Genomic DNA, 20,137 nt, shown 5'->3' with positions numbered 1-20,137 from the left:
CACAGGAATGGATACATAGAGCTATTAAAAAGGGGCAGGGAGCCTGTGTGATGACTGGGGTCCTGCCCTTCTCTTTCCATGCAAAAGCTAAGCAGACACCACTATAGCCTTGAGGGCATAGCAGCTCCTGTCAAGCAACAGGGTAAACCAGGAATGGGGAACAAAAGGATCCCCTGAAATGGGAGGAGGGAGGAGTCTGTCAGGGTTGTTCTTGTTCCTCCAGACGTCCTCAGTCTCGATGAGGCCCATCATCCCCGTCTGACATCTCTGTTTTGAAGTTGCCAGCCAGTTCTGCAGGTTGGGGTGGTCCTGCCCTCAAAGGTGGGTTGTCATGGGAAGAGGCAGTGGGAGTAGAGTCGTGCACTCAACTTCCAGGGGAGGAAGGGCTCACTGATCACCTAGGATTCACTGAGATTGCTGAGGGTGGGAGGTCCCCTGAGGGTTCCTCCCACCCTCATTTCTCCTCTGCTTCCATAGAGCCTGACCAGACCACAGAGATCTTGAGACTTTTGTACTGTAGAGGAGACATGGGGTCAGTATTTGGACTTGAGTTTATTTCAAACTGAATTTTTGAAAACTGAAAAATGTTTAACACCTCAGACACTTATTTTTACTAGCTCTTTAAGTACTTAAGGTTGGTGAGCTGTCTTTACAATTGATATATTTGAAATAGTATTATAAAAAAGTTTTTAAATCTAGATTTCATGTGTAGGAGTTACTAGTGAGTGAGACACTACTCTCGCCACACTATCAGTTGATGCACATTCTGATATATGGGAACAGCTTTAGAATTGGTTACTTGCTATCTTTTCTGGGGTTGTTATTCTGAAAATGCATGGGATTAGCAATGGAAGAGGTGTTGCAGATGATTGAGAATCTTATACAATATTGCAAAAATTGAAACTGTATTTTGCCAATAGCCCTACATCAGCTATGAAAAATAAAATCCCCATTGTCAATTATTGTAGAACTCATCCTTCATCTATTAAATTGAAATATCTTCACTCACTCTACTCCTAATCTCTCTAGTTTTGGTATTTCCTTCCAAGAATGAGAATGAAAATGACTATCAATAAGTAGGTCAAGCTCAATAGATGTAACAGAAAGTTAGCTTCAGATGGTAAAGAAACTAGCACATTTCCAATGTACAAAGCAAAGAATGGCAGGAAAACCTGCATTTTAGTACTTACTGAAGTTACAGTTAACAGGAAGCCTCTTCCACATTTGTTTTTTAAAAGAATAAATACTCCTTTTTTTTTTTCTTTATAGGGTCCAGATCATCAGACAATCTTGTTTAACCATGGAGCAGTTCAGAATATTGCTCACCTATTAAGTTCCACGTCCTACAAAGTAAGGCATTAAAACTGCTTGAGATTTTGATTTCACATCAGTTATAAAAGCAATCTGTATTAATATAATTATAGAAATTATATGTTTGCACATATACGTACACACACATATAAAAGTATGCAATACACATTTCTTGGGTGCCCATCATCGTTGTTTTTGTGTGGTATATAGAGATATACAGAAACCTGCCACAACATATCTGGGTGCTCTATAAAGTTAAAATACCAGTAATTGAAATAGAGCTTGACTTAGAGTCAAGCAGCCGTTCAGCCAAACAAAAGAAAATGAGCAAATGAAGACTTCTTAAAAGAAAGAGCTGGTGAAAAGGGGAGCATAGATGAGCTGACCTGGATAGAAATAAGTCAAATATGTTTTGAAAACTTGATTATGTAGTTGAAAGAGCCTGTGAGTGGTTTTTATTCCACTGAATCCTTTGGAGTCTGGGCTCTACCATATGCTTTTGTTTCTGAAATCTATTCTGGATGGGTCAGGTACCAAAGAAGAATGCAGACTTGATTTCACAGTGTTGTTGTGAAGTGGTATTTCTGGGATAAGATCACACTGTATGAATTTGGATTTGGTGGCAGTGGTAGAATTCCTACCTCTAATAGCTATTTGCTGGCAGTCTGAAACTAAATTTTCAAAGCCTAATTCAAGGAGAGAGGCTGAGCAAAATTCTACAGTTTTACTCAAAACTGCATGTCTGAGTGCACACACAGATGCATACACGTTCTGTGTAAGGCTTTGAGAATTTGGTCCCTCGGGGCTAACACATAAGTAAATACATAGTTTAAACTATGTCTGTTGGTATGTGCTTGTGGAAAACATGAGTGTGGATTAAAGTCAGTGCTGTGACCTTGCGGAGGCTAAGCAAATATGAAAGATTTTTAGACAAGGAGCATCTTACACAAATAATTAAGTTTGAACAATGTCACCCTCTATAAACTTTCAGAATGAAATCTTTGAATGTAAATAGTTACCTCACTGATTTTTTTCAGTTACTACATTTAAATATATCTAAGGCTATATTGTTATCTTTTGGGGTGGGACTGTATCTTTCTGTTCACAGATCCTTAGGTATAAAGGCCAGAAAATATCTTTATAATCATCCAGTTTGATCTCCAGTATAATGGGCCATACAATCTCACCCAGTGACTTCCTGCATCTATCACAATAATTTGTGGCTGATCTAGCCTTTTAGAGAGAGATCCAGTCTTGATTTAAAGATTCCTAGTAATGTAGAATTTGCCACATCTCTTGGTAATCTGTTCCAATGATTAGTTACCTGAGTGTTTAAAAATTAACGTCTTATTTCCAGTCTGAACTATGATGACTTCAATTTCCAGCCACTGGATCTTTTTATACCTTTACTTTTAGCAGTCAGAGACCTCTATCAAGTATCTTCTTCCTGTGTAGGCAATTATGGACCATAGTCAAGTAGCCTCTTAATCTTCAATAAGCTAAGTAGTTGAGCTACTTTCATTTTTTATTGTAAGGCAGGCTTTCCAGACCATGAATCATTCTTTAGTTTTATTCTGAGCCCTTTAAAATTTTTCAACATCCTTTTTGAAGTGTGCACATCAGAACTGGACAAAGTATTCCAGTGGTGGTCTCACCAGTACTGTATACTCAAGGTAATATCACCTCCCTCTACGTATTCAATATTCTCCCCTATTTGTACATGCAAGAATCACATCAGCCCCTTTGCTCACAGCATTGAGAAGCTCACATTCAGTTGGTAGTCAGCAATAACCCCTGAGTCCTTTTCGTTGTCACTGAAGCCTCCATCCCATTGTAATAGTAATGGGGGATTCGATCATTAGAAATATAAATAACAGGGTTTGTGATGACCGAAAGAACCGCATGGTGAATTGCCTGCCGGGGCAAAGGTTGCAGATGTCTCGAGACGTCTAGACAGGCTTATGTATAGTGCTGGGGAGGAACCAGTGGTCGTAGTACATATAGGTACCAATGACATAGGGAAAGTAGGAGAGAGGTCCTGGAGGCCAAATTTAGGCTGCTAGGTAAGAGATTGAAATCCAGGATTTCCATGATAGCATTCTCTGAAATGCTTCCAGTTCTACAGACAGGGCCAGTTAGACAGGCAGAACTTGCAGGGTCTAAATGCATGGATGAGATAATGGTGTAGGGAGGAGGGGTTTAGATTTATTAGGAACTGGGGAACCTTTTGGAAAAGGAGGAACCTATACAGCAAGGGTCTCAAACTCAATTTACCTTAGGGCCAGTGCCAGTCCTCAAATCCTCATAGCGGGCCAATAATGTCACTGAAGATGGTGTTCATGCCACCTCCCAGCCTGTTTCCCACCCTTTTCCCTCACTCCCTTGGCCTCATGCCGCCCCAGCTGACTTTGCCCGGCAACTAATGATGCTGCCTCCATGTGTTACTCTGCCCAGCAACTAGTGATGGTATATCTGTCCCTCTCCCCCAGCCAATGGGAGCTGTGGGGGGCGGCGCCGGCAGCGTGGCTGCATGGGTCTCTCCTCTGCGGCTCCGCCAGCAACAGCAGGGATAGAGAACCGCTTGCAGGGAGCCGAGCTGCCCGAGGTGAATGACACGTTGCCGAGTGCAACCCCTGGAAGGGTCCCAGGAGCAGCAGGATGGAGCAACATTGGGGGGAGGGGCATGTGAATCTCTCCTGCCCGCTCTCCTCCCTCCCCCTTCTTTGGCCGGCAGCCATGAGGGCCGGATGAAAGAACTTTTTAAAAAGATTCCGCGGGCCGCAGTAGGGAGGTTCTTGGGCTGCAGATGGCCCGCGGGCCGGGACTTTGAGACCCGTGCTATACAGGAAGGATGGGCTCTTCCTAAACCAAAAATAAGCAGATTGCTGACATGTAAAATTTAAAAGGTTATAAAGAAGTTTTTAAACTTAGGGCTGGAGGAAAGCCAACAGTTGTGAAGGAGCACATGGTTCAGACAGAGACGTTCCGTAGGGGAGAAACAGTCAAGTGAAAGAGTCCCATTCATTTACATCACATAATGGCAGACAGCTGAAAAAGTGACAAATTTTATAAGTGCTTATATCCAAATGCTAGAAGTCTATACTAAGATTGATGAATTTGAGTGCCTTGTATTAAATGAGGATATTGATAGAATAGGCATCACAGAAACTTGGTGGAATGATAATCAAGAGGACACGGTAATACCGGGGTAGAATATATATAGGAATGACAGAATAGGTTGTGCTGGTGGAGGAGTAGAAGCTATATATGTGAAAGAAAGCAGAGAATCAAATATAGTAAACATCTTAAATGAACCAAACAGTACAATAGAATCTCTCTGGATAGAAATTCCATGCTTGAATAATAAGATTATAGCACTAGGGACATACTACCGATCACCTGACCAGGATGGTGAGGATGACTGTGAAATGCTCAGAGAGATTAGAGAGGCTATAAAAAACTCAGTAATAATGAGGGATTTCAACTATCCCCATATTGACTGGATGGGATGCAGAGATAAAGTTTGATACCTTAATGACTGCTTCTTGGAGCAACTAGTCCTGGAACCCACAAAGGGAGAGGTAATTCTTGATTTAGTCCTAAGTGGAGTACAGGATCTGGTCCAAGAGGTGACTATAGCTGAACTACTTGGTAATAGTGACCATAATGTAATTAAATTTAACATCCCTGTGGGCCGTAAAACACCAAAGAAGCCCACTACAGTAGCATTTAATTTCAGAAAGGGGAATTACACAAAAATGAGGAAGCTAGTTAAACAGAAATTAAAAGGTACAGTCCCCAAAGTAAAATATCTGTAAGCTGCACGGAACCTTTTAAAAAACACCATAATAGAGATTCACATTAATCGTATACAAATTGATTGTGACTGGGCAAAGAAATGGAAGATGAAATTCAGTGTTGATAAATACAAAGTTTAAATTAGCTGTTGCCACTCAGAGATCTTGGATTAATTGTGGATAGTTCTCTGAAAACATCCACTCAATGTGCAGCGGCAGTCAAAAAAGCTAACCAAATGTTAGGAACCATTAGGAAAGGGATAGATAATAAGACAGAAAATATCATAATGCCTCTATATAAGTCCATGGAATACTGCTTGCAGATCTGGTTGCTCCCTCTCAAAAAAGATATTTTGGAATTGGAAAAGGTACACAGAAGGGCAACAAAAATCATTAGGGTTATGGAACAGCTTCCATATGAGGCAAGATTAATAAGACTGGGACTTTTCAACTTGGAAAAGAGATGACTAAGGGGGAATCTGATAGAGGTCTATACAATCATGACTTGTATGGAGAAAGTAAATAAGGAAGTGTTTTTCGCTCCTTCTCATAACACAAGAACTAGGGGTCACCAAATGAAATTAATAGGCAGAAGATTTAAAACAAACAAAAGGAAATACTTCTTCACACAACACATAGTCAACTTCTAGAACTCGTTGCCAGGGAATGTTGTGAAGGCCAAAACTATAACAGGGTTCAAAAAAGAACTAGATAAGTTCATAGATAAGTCCATCAATGGCTATTAGGCAGGGATGCAACAGCATGCTCTGAGTATCCTTAGCCTCTGTTTGCCAGAAGCTCCGAGTTAATCGGGGGAGGGATAGCTCAGTGGTTTGAGCATTGGCCTGCTAAACCCAGGGTTGTGAGTTCAATCCTTGAGGGGATCTGGGACAAAAATCTGTCTGGGGATTGGTCCTGCTTTTGAGCAGAGGGTTGGACTAGATGATCTTCTGAGGTCCCTTCCAATCCTGATATTCTATGATTCTATGACACGATGGATCACTTGATTGCCTGTTCTATTCATTCCCTCTGAATCACCTGACATTGGCCACTGTCAGAAGACAGCATACTGGGCTAGATGGACCATTGGTCTAACCCCATTATAGAGTCATAGAATTGTGGGACTGCAGTAGATCTCAAGAGGTCCTCTAGTCCAGTCCCCTGTATTCTTCTTTGAGTGCTTGCTCATGTTCATTCCATATTAGGTGAGGGCTCACCACAAGCACCGGTGCCAGAAGTTTTTCCCTTAGCAGTATCCGTAGGGGACTGGCTCTTGCGCCCTCTGGAATTGCTCCCGCGTGGCATGGTGTAAGGGGCACTGCCGGCTCCCCCCACCCTCAGTTCCTTCTTGCCACCAGTGCTGGAACTTCTGCTGGTTCGGCTAGCTTTTGCTTAGTTCAGTGTGTCTCATGAACGTTTCTTTGTAAAATAGTTGTATGTAGTTTAGTATTTACCCTTAGTATTAGTTCTAGTTACAGTAACTCCTCACTTAATGTCATCCCGGTTAACGTTTTTTCATTGTTGCATTGCTGATCAATTAGAGAACATGCTCGTTTAAAGTTGCGCAATGCTCCCTTATAACATTGTTTGGCAGCCACCTGCTTTGCCCCCTGCTTGCAGAAAGAGCAGCCCGTTGGAGTGTGGGGGGGGGGCGCTTGGAACCAGGGTGGACCGGCAGCCCCCCGTCAACTCCCCTAAGTTCCTTGTGCAGCAGCCGCCCAGCAGGCTATCAATTGCCGGGCAGTTCAGCTGTCCCTCCCCACACTACCATGTGCTGCTCCTGCCCTCTGCCTTGGAGCTGCTCCCGGGAGCCTCCTGGTTGCTGTGCAGGGGGGAAAGAGAGGTGCTAATGTCAGGGTGTCCCCTCCCCCCGCTCCTGTACCCCATCTCCATAGAGTGGGGGGGACGGGATACGACAGGGCTCAGGACAGAGGGAGCTTGCTGGCAGCAGCTGCTGTCTCAACTTGCTGATCTACTTAAAAAGGCAGTGTACTTAGAGTGGGGTCAGCATACTTAAAGGGGCAATGCACGTCTCTCTCTCTCTCTCTCTCTCTCTCTCTCTCTCTCTCTCTCTCTCTCTCACACACACGCACACACACACGGTGTGTGTCTTTGTCTCTCTCTGCCATGCTGTGTCTCCTCCCTCCATTCATGCTGCCTTGTAGAGTGTGAGGCTACATTAACAACAATGTGTTAACCTTTGAGGGCTCAGGTGAGTGCTAGTTCATCATTTAGCAGTAAGGCATTCCCTGGGAAATATCCCACCCTCTGACTCCACCACCTCAGCCAAGCTTCACAATCATCATTGCTGTGTACAGTATTAAATTGTTTGTTTAAAACTTATACTGTGTCTGTGTGTGTGTGTGTGTGTGTGTGTGTGTGTGTATCTAATAGTCTTTTGTCTGGTGAAAAAAATTTCCCTGGAACCTAGCCCCCCCATTTACATTAATTCTTATGGGGAAATGGATTCATTTAACATCGTTTTGCTTAAAGTAGCATTTTTCAGGAACATAACTACAACGTTAAGCGAGGAATTATTGTAGTTGGTCCAGGACGGGACTCAGCCTAGGGATGGGGTATGCCCCGATCCCCAGGCTTTAAACCATGCGATCGTTGTAAGTGGCCCATGCCCATCAGCGACCGGCACGTTAGCTGTTTAAGGTGTCTAAGAAAAGCATACATAAGCGACAAGTGTCGCATCTGTAAGTCGTTCAAACCTAGAATGAAAAAGGAGAGAGACATCCGTCTCAGGGCAGTCCTGATGGAGTCGACGCTGACCCCGGCACTGGAGCAGAGGTCTGACTTGGCCCCGAGCACCACAGCGTTGGTACGGAGCGCCCCGCTGGTGCCGTCTACTGGCTGGCACTGATCCCCGGCCCTAGCCAAGAAGCCCAAGATGTCCATGGGGGGGAGATCTTCCAATTCCAAGAAGGAATTCTGGGCAGTCCTCGAAGAGGGCATGGCTGCAGTGAGAGTGGCCCTCCAAGTAGCCTCGGACGCAGCAGACTCCGTGGCTCATGCCATGGCCTCGGCCATCTCCATGCGAAGGGTGTCCTAGCTGCTCCTCTCGGGTCTGTCAATGGAGGCTCAGCAATTGATGCAGGACCTCCCCTTCGACGGCCAGACCCTGTTTGCAGAGCAGACGGACAGTAAACAGCATGACCTTAAGGACTCCTGCGCTACCCTGAAAACTCTGGGGCTGTACGCTCCAGGTCCAGCTCGTAAGTGGTTCAAAGCGCAGCAATCTCAGGGCCAAGGGAGTGAACCCCGCCATGAGCCCCCCAACCCCCTCAATAAGAAGAGTAGGGGCTACAAGCGCCACCCGAGCCACCAACCACTTCCTTCTGCCCAGTCGGGCTCAACCCGCAATAAGCAGGGGGGCAAGCGAGTGTTTTGAGGGTGCGCTCGAGGGCGACCTACCAGACTTTACCCAGATCCGTCTGTCCCGCTGTTCTCCAACTGCCTTTCTTTTTTCCTCCCCGCATGGACGGCTATAACTTCAGACTGCTGGGCCCTCAATACTGTGGTGGAGGGTTATACCCTACAGTTTACTTTTAGCCCCCCCCCCTTCCCCGTCCCTCTTCAGAATGGACATGAGCAAGCACTCGAAGAAGAAAAGCCAGTTACCTTTTCCATAACTGGTGTTCTTCGAGATGTATTGCTCATGTCCATTCCACAACCCGCCCTCCTTCCCCACTTTTGGATTTTCCAGCAAGAAAGAACTGGGGGGGGAGCCAGCGGCAACCCTTATACCGCGCCATGTGGGTGTGAATCCAGAGGACGCCAGAGCCGGTCCCCTACGGATACTGCTAAGAGAAAAAACTTCCAGCACTGGTGTATGTGGCGAGCACACACACCTAATATGGAATGGATATGAGCAACACATCTTGAAGAACACCAGTTACGGAAAAGCTTACTGTCTTTTATCTAGACCATCCCTGACAGGTGTTTGTCTAACCTGCTCTTTAAAACCTCCAGTGACTGAGATTCCATAACCTACCTAGGGAATTTATTCCAGTGCTTAACCACCCTGACAGTTAGAAAGTTTTTCCTAATGTCCAACCTAAACCTCCCTGGCTACAATTTAAGCCCATTGCTTCTCGTCCTATCCTCAGAGGTTAATGAGAACAATTTTTCTTTCTTCTCCTTGTAACAACGTTTTATGTACTTGAAAACTATTATGTTCCCCATAAGACTTCTCTTTTCTAGAGTAAACAAACCCAATTTTTTCAATCTTCCCTCATAGGTCATGTTTTCTAGACCTTTAATCATTTTTGTTACTCTCCTTTGGATTTTCTCCACATCTCTCCTGAAATGTGGTACCCAGAACTGGACACAATACTCTAACTGAGGCCTTATCAGAGCAGAAGAATTACTTGTGTCTTTCTTACAACACTCCTGCTAATACATTCCAGAATTATGTTTATGCTTTTTCTTTCTTTTCTTTTTTTTTTTGCGACTGCATTAGAAGTCAAATCCATGTGACTTCTTTGGAAGTTCAAGTTTAGAGCTTTATTTGTGGTGGGACATTTCATACCCCTTGTATGTTTTGCATGCTCTTCAAGACTTCCAAGGGCCTCCATTCAGTACACTATGGGCCAGTCTCCTGGAATCCTGTCACTTTGATTAACTGATAGACGCACTAGCTGTGATCATATAGCCATCGGCACTGTTTCCAAAAGCGATGTTGTTTTCCAGGTGCTGAACCTGCTTGCAGCTCTGAGTCCCATGAATGTGTCAATACCATTGATGTTTGTGCCTTAAACAGTGGTGGTCATGATGCATTTGATGCTGGTGAATGCACCAATGAAGTCGGCATTCTTTGTGCCAGTTCTCCCAACTCAGTCTCAGTCAAGGCAGGCTCCTTGTGTGTCAAGGCATTCCTCTCGCATCCTTTCCCAAAGCCATGGTTTTGGCTGCATTTTTAAGAGAACTGTGAGGATGACTTGCCAGATTCTCCTCTTGGCTGACAGACATAAAGGAAGATTTCCACAGTTTCTACTCAACTCATCAAAGGAAGGTTAAGAGAAATACCTTCCTCTGAAGAATAAGGCATCCTTTTGTGAAGAGGATGTCTGAGGTTGTCCCCTTTACTGTAGAAATGGCGAGTGACTCCAGGGCTGATGTTATGGAGTTTTTAGGCCCTTTTGGATTTGGGAGCTGTTCCCTCCACCCTCACCTGGAATTAGTGATGAAATAGCTATGGAAACATCTTATTCTATCCTGGTTACTTACTGTATGGTGGGCCGCATATGTTTAATGCAACAAAATTCTGCTGCTCACTATTCCTCCCAGCCTGCCTCATGGATCGTCGGTAGTAATGGAAGCTGCTGTGGTCAAGGATAAGTTCGTTGCTCCAAGATGCTGACTTTAGGCATTGAGACCTGTCTGGCATTGCAAACAATTCAGCAAAATGTGATTTGCACTATGGAAGAAGAATAAGATTCACATTCTCTCTTCATGATTATGGGCTGGAGCGTGGTATCAGGTGAGGGTGGCCTTTAGTGCCTGTGAAGTGACAATGAGAGAGTGGCTATTTCATGGTGGGTCTTGTGGGCGCACTTAGTGGAATTTCTCAGGACTTCACTATAAGTGGGAAATCTCAGACCTGTGTTATCGAAGTGGTAACTTTTCTTGGGAGAATGTGGTAGGCATTTTGTTATTTTAGTACTGCCATCCAGGCTTCTTCTTCTTCAGCAAAATTAAAGAGAGGAAGAGGAAAAACAACATTTAGAAAACTGACCTCCTCTTTTCTCTACTTCCAACAGCCAGCTGTTAGACCTCTCAGAATTAGAGGTATCTGAGTCCTTAGGTCCCCAATAGTAAGTACAAAAAAACTCATAGTGAGTTTTTTACTTGTTTATGGTTCCAGTACAAATAGCCAGTCTGCCTGTATCTACTGTAGGGGCTCACGTGGGATCTGTGATTAGCCTAAATTCTTTCCAAGATGGTGGTGAAATTATGCCTTAACTAGTTAATTGACTTGCCAATATTTTCCCCATATCCTATTGTAGTAGCAACTATTGCTTATTATTTATTGTATTTCAGTGTACAAGGTGACAGTTTTCCTCACTGTTTCTACAGTGTCTAGTACAATCGGGGCAGTGGGCTCCAGGAATTACTGCAATACTGTACAAATAATGATCATGTTATCTGGGTGCATTTACACCAGCGGTCCCCAAACTTTTGAGGGTCATGCCCCCCCCCCCTTCCCCTGTCTGTGCCCAGAGCCGGGGCCGGGAGTGGAGTCACAGCTCGGTGTGGGGGATGGATGTGGACAGGCGTAAGGGGGCCGAGGCTGGGGCCGCGGTCGGGGATGAGGCTGGGGACGGGAGTGGAGCCAAAGCTGGTCAGCGGTGGGGGCTGGCAGCCGGGCCTGCAGCCAGGTGTGACTCTGCTCCCAGCCTCGGCCCTGGGCCAGGAATGGAGCCACAGCTGGGGATGGGGCCAGGGCCAGGCGCAGGGACGTAGCTGGGGCGGGACTGGGAGCCGGGGATGCGACTGGGGGCAGGACTGGAGCAGAGCTGGGGCAGGGAGGAGCTGGGTTGCACTCCCTTCCCGCCCCTGTGGGGGTTGGCCTGGGCCCCACCGTGCCTCCCTGGATGGTCCTCCACGCCCCCTGAGGGGGGCATGCCCCACTCTTTAGGGACCTCTGATTTACACAGACATGTTTTTCCAAAAATAGGGAGTTCTTCTTTGAGTAGTGTCCCCATTGTTGCTTCACTCTAGGTGCGCTAGCACCCCCTGTGCCTTTGATCGGAGATTTCTCATAGCAATATCCGTTCAGCCCCTGCATGCGTGTCAGTCAGTGTCCCGTGCTATTGTACAGGTGAACCACCCTCAGTTCCTTCTCAATCGCCTCAGCCTGAGACGGAACTCTTGCAGTTGTCCCATTGAGATTTCCTCAGCTTTCCGCTTCTTTCATTAATAGTCACTAATAGTATTAGTGTTAGTTTCTGTAGTTAGTAGTAGCTTCTTATCTTTTCTTTAAAAAATATTTTCTTTATATTCAGGTAGATATTAGCTAGTTAATAATTTTTTCTTTTACTGGGAGGTTATGCCCAGTTGTCCCAGGTTCAACTGCTGTCTGTCATGTTGGGAGGCGATCCCGATCCACTACGGGCACTCCTCCTGCATCCGTTGCCTTGGGGAATCGCATGTTGCCCAGAAGTGCAACTTTTTCTTTGGCACTGAAATCAAGAGCTAGAAAAAACAGATAAAGCTTCATCTCCTCATGATGGAGAGCTCTCGATGCCTGGCTTCTGACCCAGGCCATGAGAAATCGTATGAATCTCACCAAAAGAGACAGAGGTTCTATAGAAAGAAGCTGTCCATGTCGAAGCAGCAATTCTGACGGGTTGGTCACGGGCTCGAATTGCCATCCTCATCCTCTTGAGCTGCACCAATTCACCACCCTTATTTCTTTTGGTGACCTTCACTCCTTCAGGTGCTCCTGGGATTTGATCACTATGGACAAGTAGGTTTTGGATGTCATCTCCAAAGGATACACCGTCCACTTTACTACACTTCCACCAACAAACCCCCCCTTCCCCATCCCTCTTCATGGACCTCCTCACGAAAGCTTGTTTTGTCAAGAAATAGACACTCTCTTACATTTGGGAGCCATAGAATCAGTCCTCATGCAGCACAAAGGGAAGGGATTTTATTCAAGGTAGCTTCTGGTACCAAAAAAGAGTGGCAATTGGAGACCATACTCAGTACCTATGTGAAGACACTGTAATTCAAAACGGTGACACTTGCAGCAATAACTCTGTCAGTAGAGCAGGGGGATTGGTTATCAGTCCTCAACCTTCAAGACGCGTGTTTCCATATTGCTATCCACCCATACCACAAATGATTCCTATGTTTCACTGTCTGCCACGACCACTTTCAATACTGAGTGCTCCCCTTTGGTCTGCTCCACAGGAAAGGTATCTTAGTATTCCCTTACATGTCCGATTGTCTGCTGAAGGGCTGCTTCCTGGAACGGACATCTTGAGCAACCTCCACCGCCATAGGTCTCTTCCTTGAATTGGACCTGCAATTGGACATTCAAAAATCCACTTTGACCTCTGTCCAAGGCTTAGAATTCATGGAGGGAAACCTTGATTCAATAACAGCAAGAGCCTACCTTCTTCTGCCCTTTCCAACATAGCCAGCACAATTCAGCTCAGCCCCCAAACTATGATCAAGAACTGTCTTTAGTTGCTGGGGCACATGGCAGCCACCACCTTTGTTACAGAGTATGCAAGGTTTCGAAGGTGCTGCCTTCAAGGGTGGCTCAGAACGGTTTAGTCACCAAGCAGAGACAGTTTAAATGTGCTGCTTTCCATTCCTACCTCTGAACAACAATACCTCAACTGGTGGAAAGATTATCACAGCGTGTGCACAGGAGTTCCATTTGTGTGTCCCTCCCCAACGGTCGTCATAATGACAGACACCTCTCTGCTAGGGTCGGGAGCGCATCTAGACACTAAACAGGACTCTGTGTTTTGTTACCAATTGATGTTTAATTGCTTTCTTCCAATTTTGGAGAGTATTATAGGTCCTTTAAAAAAAAAAAAAAAAAAAAAAGTAAGTAGCTTTTTTAGGAACTATTAACATTCAGCAACAGTTTCCCTAGCCCCAATAAACCAGATGTTCAAATCAGACTTAGCAGTTTGTTTTTATTTTTATTTTGTTAATCATGTTTATTATGGTAGTGTCTAAGAGTGGGCCCCATTGTACTGGTGCTGTATAATTGAGCCCTTTCCCAAACAGCTGACAATCTAAATAGACCTGACAGACACAGGATGGGTGACGGAATAGAACATACAAGCAGAGTGAGCAAATGTGATGGCAGCAAATGTCATGTTAGTTCCATGATTTTTGGTGGGTTTACTTAGGAGTGGAATCAGCTAAATGGAAAGAGAAGTGAAGGGTTGAGGGCGAGGGGAATAAGTCAGGGGAGAAGAGTATAAGAAAGGCAGATGTGGAGTGAAATTGAGGGGAAGAGAGTGCTCCAATCTTCTCTCTTCTTCCTTCACAAACAGCCAATCAGGCCACGGCAGAGATAGTCCAGTCAAAACTGTAGAAAGTTCTCAGAATATCCAAAGGTCTGTGCTTTATCACTTAACTCAGAGTAGGCATAAGTTTTCTTTAAAAAAATATATATATATTTAGCTATATTTTTATATAGAGAGAGTGAGGGCGTTTTTATAATTGTACAGGAACATTTTTATCGGTGTTTCATCATGTCTGGACAACTTCAAAGTATATTTCCAAAACTCCCAGAAATAGTATCAAGTCTGCAGCATTTATCTGAGTTAATGGGTTTTTGCCTTCAACTGTTTTAATTACATCATCACATACTACGACTCCTTGCACACTGACTGCTGAGCTTTTTGGAAAATCTGACCCAAGCCATTCTGAAAATTCTGGCCTTAGGGCTTGGTTTTCAGAAGAGCCAAGCACTCACTACTCCATTTGAAGTTAATGGGAGCTGTGGGTGCTCAGCATCCCTGAAATATGAGACTTTAGGTGTCCCTAGTTGGGCCTCCAAACACCGAAACATCACAATTAGTTGTCTCTTCTGCAAATTTTGGCTCTAATTATTCTGGCTCAGTTCCCATCTGTACAATGTGGCTAAAGTTTATCTAATTCACAGGGTTATTGTAAAGATAAATTAGTGTTTGAGGTGCAAATGCTACAATCATGAGTGCAATAGGAAAGCCCATAAAGATATTTATAATTATGTATTCAGTGCAGGATGGTGTGCAGTAAATGAGGTATGGAGGCCCTATGCTGAATATTGAGGATTAAAAAAATACTGAACCGTTGCTTTATTTCACCATCCGTGCTGTGGAAAAATAACATATGATCATGTAATGAGACTATATGATGATATATACCCACAATGGGCAACATTAAGTTTCCTTGGGCAACATTGATTTTAGCATTCCCCTAAATTGAGTGTTTTGTTCTATTTTTAACATCCTTTTTATATAGGTTAGTACATTCCATATGGAAAATATCTTTAACCAGGTAGTGATATGAAGTTTATCCTTTTGTTCTTTCTTAGTTCACTCAATACCTGGATCATTTATATTTTCTTGCAATGAAGTTTTCATGGTGGTTCAGTTAATTATTATACATTTTGCCTGGGTTTAGTTTTCAGATGTTCACTTCACATTGACTCTCCATTTTATAAATTAAATATTTAATCTTGGTTTTTTAATAGGGCTGTCAAGCGATTAAAAAAATTAATCGCAATTAATCGTGTGATTAATCGCGCTGTTAAACAATAATATAATACTATTTATATAAATATTTTTGGATGTTTTCCACATTTTCGAATATATTGATTTCAATTACAACACAGACTACAAAGTGTACAGTGCTCACTTTATATTTATTTTGATTTCAAATACTTGCACTGTAAAAAAAAAAAATAGTATTTTTCAGTTCACCGAATACAAGTACTGTAGTGCAATCACTTTATCATGAAAGTTGAACTTACAAATGTAGAATTATGTACCAAAAAAACTGCATTCAAAAATAAAACAGTGTAAAACTTTAGACCTTACAAGTCCACTCAGTCCTCCTTCTTATTCAGCCAATCGCTCAGACAAACAAGTTTGTTTACATTTGCAGGAGATAATGCTGCCCGCTTCTTGTTTACAATGTCACCTGAAAGTGAGAAGAGGCATGGCACTGGTGTAGCCGGCATTGCAATATATTTACGTGCCAGATGCACTAAAGATTCATATGTCCCTTCATGCTTCAACCACCATTCCAGATGCCATGTGTCCATGCTGATGATGGGTTCTGCTTGATAACAATCCAAAGCAATGCAGGCCAACGCATGTTCATTTTCATCATCTGAGTCAGATGCCACCAGCAGAAGATTGATTTTCTTTTTTGGTGGTTTGTTTTCTGTAGTTACTGCATCGGTGTGTTGCTCTTTTCAGACTTCGGAAAGCATGCTCCACACCCCATGCTGATCAGATTTTGGAAGGCACTTCAGATTCTTAAATCTTGGGTCGAGTGCATACGAATGTTTAGTATATCTGGCACATAAATACCTTGCAGTGCTAGCTACAAAAGTGCCATGTGAACGTCTGTTCTCACTTTCAGGAGAGTGGCGGTATTATCTCCTGTAAATTTAAACAAACTTGTTTGTCTTAGCAATTGGTTGAACAAGAAGTAGGACTGAGTGGACTTTAGGCTCTAAAGTTGTATATTGTTTTATTTTTGAATGCAGTTATGTAACAAAAAAAATCTACATTTGTAAGTTATGCTTTCATGATAAAGAGATTGCACCGCAGTACTTGTATGAGGTGAATTGAAAAATACTGTTCCTTTTGTTTATCATTTTTACAGTGCAAATATTTTCAATAAAAATAATATAAAGCAAGTACTGTACACTTTGTATTCTGTGTTGTAACTGAAATCAATATATTTGAAAATGTAGAAAAACATCCAAAATATTTAATAAATTTCAATTGGTATTCTATTGTTTAACAATGTGATTAAAATTGCAATTAATCGTAATTAATTTTTTTAATCACGGTTAATTTTTTTGTTAATCGTGTGAGTTAACTGCAATTAATCGACAGCCCTATTTTTATATAAATATTGTCGTGCTCAGCATTAATTAAAACTGAAGAAGTGATTTCATCAATATTTATTTCAGATAAGAGCATGTCCCTTTTATTGTGTTTGTGCATATATTTAACTCTATAGACAGTCCTGTGATTATGGTTACTTAGCAACAGAACTTTCCCTTTAAGTTCTGAGACTTTCACACAGATGTTCAGTGTCCAGAACACATTAAAATCGCCTCTGCTTTTAAATCGACCTAGATAGATCTACATGGTACAGTTATACTTTTCTTAGTACTATTAATATGAAGCAGTTCTTTAAAACCACTAGTGTATTTATATTTAATAAAATAACTTTAACTTCTCAACCAGGATAAAAAAAGCAAGTTTGCTGGTAACCTGAGATTTGGCAATTAATTTCTCAGGTTGGAATTTCCTCTTCCCGTAAAACATAGAAATAGCTTATGTTTTCTGTGTCTAGGGTCAATAATTACCGTTGATATATAATGACCATTGATATAGAATATTTCTGTTAATAAAATCCATGCTTTATGGATGTTTCACATATTACAAATTCTACCTGCATGAGATATCTGAAAGAGTTGTTTCATCTACACACACAAAAGTAATTCTAGGGACTTGATCAGAAACAGTTCCATCAAGCCAGCAGAGAAAAAACATTGTAGCAGAAAGTTGTAGTGAGTTCAGTGCTTCATTTTCACTGGCACGGTTTGCCAGAAAACATTTTGATGGGGCTGTCAGGAACCACGAACCTTTCCTCATAGATACTTTACCCTTCCCTTTTCCCCCATAGTAACTGACTTGCTCCTTTTTACTTGGTATTATTAAGGGGAATTGCTTCAAACAGATGGGTCCTAGAAGTCATCCAGAAAGGATATTCTACTCCAAGCTGCTTCCCCTAAACGCCTTTGCCAGCCCTTTTCAGGAAGCCTTCTCGTGAGAAAATGCAGAGAGCCTTTCTCCTTTATTTGGAAACAAAGTTTCTTTAGCAGCTTCTGGATAAGGGGCTATCTTCCCATTATATCCTTATTGCCAAGAAAAAGGGAGTGTTTTGCATCATCCTTGATTTAAGGTAGAATAATTATATCCAACAATTCTGATCCCATATGGTGGGTGTAAATCAGCAGGATTTTTTGTTGGCTATCAACCTCAAAGGCACTTAATTTCATGTTTCACTCAGACTGTCTATGTATGCAGTGTAATTGTAACCATGTCGGTCCCAGGATATTAGAGACACAAGGTGGGTGATGTAATATCTTTTATTGGACCAAAGAAGTTAGTCCAATAAAAGCTATTACCTCACCCACCTTGGCTGTCTATTATGCAGTCCCCATTACTTGTACTTAGTTCTACTCTTTGGTCTTTTAGCAACCCCAAGACTCAAGGGTTTCATTGTAATGAAAATTCAACAGCCCTGACACAAAAACCTATTTACTTATTTTTACCTTACCCTGATAAGGAAAATACAAATGATTCTTCTGTGTTTAAATTAAAAAAAAAAAAAAAAAAACACCTGTCCCTGTTCATGTGTGATTTTTGCAAGGCTGGCTTATCTATGTGATTAGCCAAAAGAGCTCTTTTCACAAGGGGTGAAGTATAATTTGGACAATGTTTATAAATGTTTTCGCTTCCTTGGGCTCAGGATCAACCACAAGAAAATCAACATTCATTGTCACTCAACCCCTTGAGTTCACAAGGAGCCATTGTGTGCTCCACTCTGCAACAACTTATTTATTGCAGACTGATTCCTACAGGTTTGAAAGTCAGTTGTCCTACGTGAGACGGGCAAAAATAATTTGACTGGCATGGAGCACTTTCCTTCCTTGTTTCGAGGACAAGTCTGTGCGCTTCTTGGCAAACAACGCTGCCAGCATCTATTCACTCCATGAGTAAGAGGAACTTGATTCCTCCACCAAAGTCAGGAAGTGTCCAACTTCTCGAAGTGGTCCATTTGAGATCAGATAAGACCCTATTTGGGGATTGAGTCCCTGTGTCTGTCATCACTCCACTCCTGATCCAGTGGCGGGTTTCAGCATACCATGATGCTATCTCTGACCTATCACCCATGTTTCTCTTCTTGTCCTCCTTGCTTTTGATACTCTCTGTCCAGTCCTGGCTCTCTACTGCCCCCTCTAATTGTATTTTCAGTGGTCTGTTTGATTCACCACCCCTAACTTCAACTCTCCCAAAGGCCTCTGTCTTTTCTTTCTCTATTCTCTAGCATCAGATAATCTGATGAATGACTCACAAATCTCTCCCAACTCCAGACCCAGCTCCCTATGTCTAAACCAGCATCTTGGTCTCCTCATGATCTCCTATTTAAATTCACCATGGCCAAAACTGAGTTCTTGATCTTCCCCTCTCCACCCCACCAATGTCTTCCCTCGCAGGTTGGAAGGCCAAGGTTGACTGAATAGCAATAATCAATTTTATTTTGCTATATTCAAAAGACTATCTTATATCATGTGGTATCTTTATAGGTAGAGTAGCAAAAGCAAATACCAAAAGCAACATGAAAACCCACCCAGTATACACTTGCATAATATTGTGTTTAATGTCATTGTATAATAGCAATGGCAGAAGTGCAGATAACAGTAATGATATATAATCTAGGGCTGTCAAGCAATTAAAAAAATTAATTGCGATTAATTGCGCTGTTAATAATAAAAACCATTTATTTAAATATTTTTGGATGTTTTCTACATTTTCAAATATATTGATTTCAATTACAGTACAGAATACAAAGTGTACAGTGCTCACTTTATATTTATTTTGATTTCAAATACTTGCACTGTAAAAAAAAAAAGTATTTTTCAATTCATCTAATACAAGTACTGTAGTGCAATCACTTTATCATGAAAGTTGAACTTACAAATGTAGAACTAACTCCATTCAGAAATAAAACAATGTAAAAATTTATAACCTAAAGACTGTCCTACTTCTTTTTCAGCTGATTGCTCAGACATAAAAGTTTGGTTACAATTTGCAGGAAATAATGCTGCCCGCTTCTTGTTTACAATGGCACCTGAAAGTGAGAACAGACATTTGCATGGCACGGTTGTAGCCTGCGTTGCAAGATATTTATGTGCCAGATGCTCTAAAGATTCATATGTGCCTTCATGTTTCAACCACCATTCCAGAGGACATGCATCCATGCTGATGATGGATTCTGCTCGATAACAATCCAAAGCAGAGTGGACTGACATGTTCATTTTCATCAGCTGAGTTAGATGCCACCAGCAGAAGGCTGATTTTCTTTTTTGGTGGTTCGGGTTCTGTAGTTTCCGCATTGGAGTGTTGATCTTCTAAGACTTCTGAAAGCATGCTCCACACCCCTGTTGATCAGATTTTGGAAGGCACTTCAGATTCTGAAATCTTGGGTTGAGTGCTGTAGCTATCTTTAGAAATCTCACATTGGTACCTTCT

At 42.5% G+C, this 20,137-nt stretch overlaps 1 protein-coding gene across 3 annotated transcripts in view; it reads left to right on the top strand.

The window, feature by feature from the left end:
- ARMC8 (armadillo repeat containing 8) overlaps positions 1–20,137 on the top strand; it is a 208,208-nt gene that overhangs the window by 93,385 nt on the left and 94,686 nt on the right. For all 3 annotated transcript variants that reach the window (XM_065410557.1, XM_065410556.1, XM_065410555.1), the window contains one exon: positions 1,270–1,350. In XM_065410557.1, the coding sequence (XP_065266629.1) occupies positions 1,270–1,350 (81 nt within the window). The remainder of the gene's footprint in view (positions 1–1,269; positions 1,351–20,137) is intronic.

Source organism: Emys orbicularis, chromosome 9, assembly GCF_028017835.1.
Source record: "Emys orbicularis isolate rEmyOrb1 chromosome 9, rEmyOrb1.hap1, whole genome shotgun sequence".
Lineage (NCBI taxonomy): Eukaryota > Metazoa > Chordata > Testudines > Emydidae > Emys > Emys orbicularis.
This window is presented reverse-complemented; position numbering and strand designations above follow the sequence as displayed.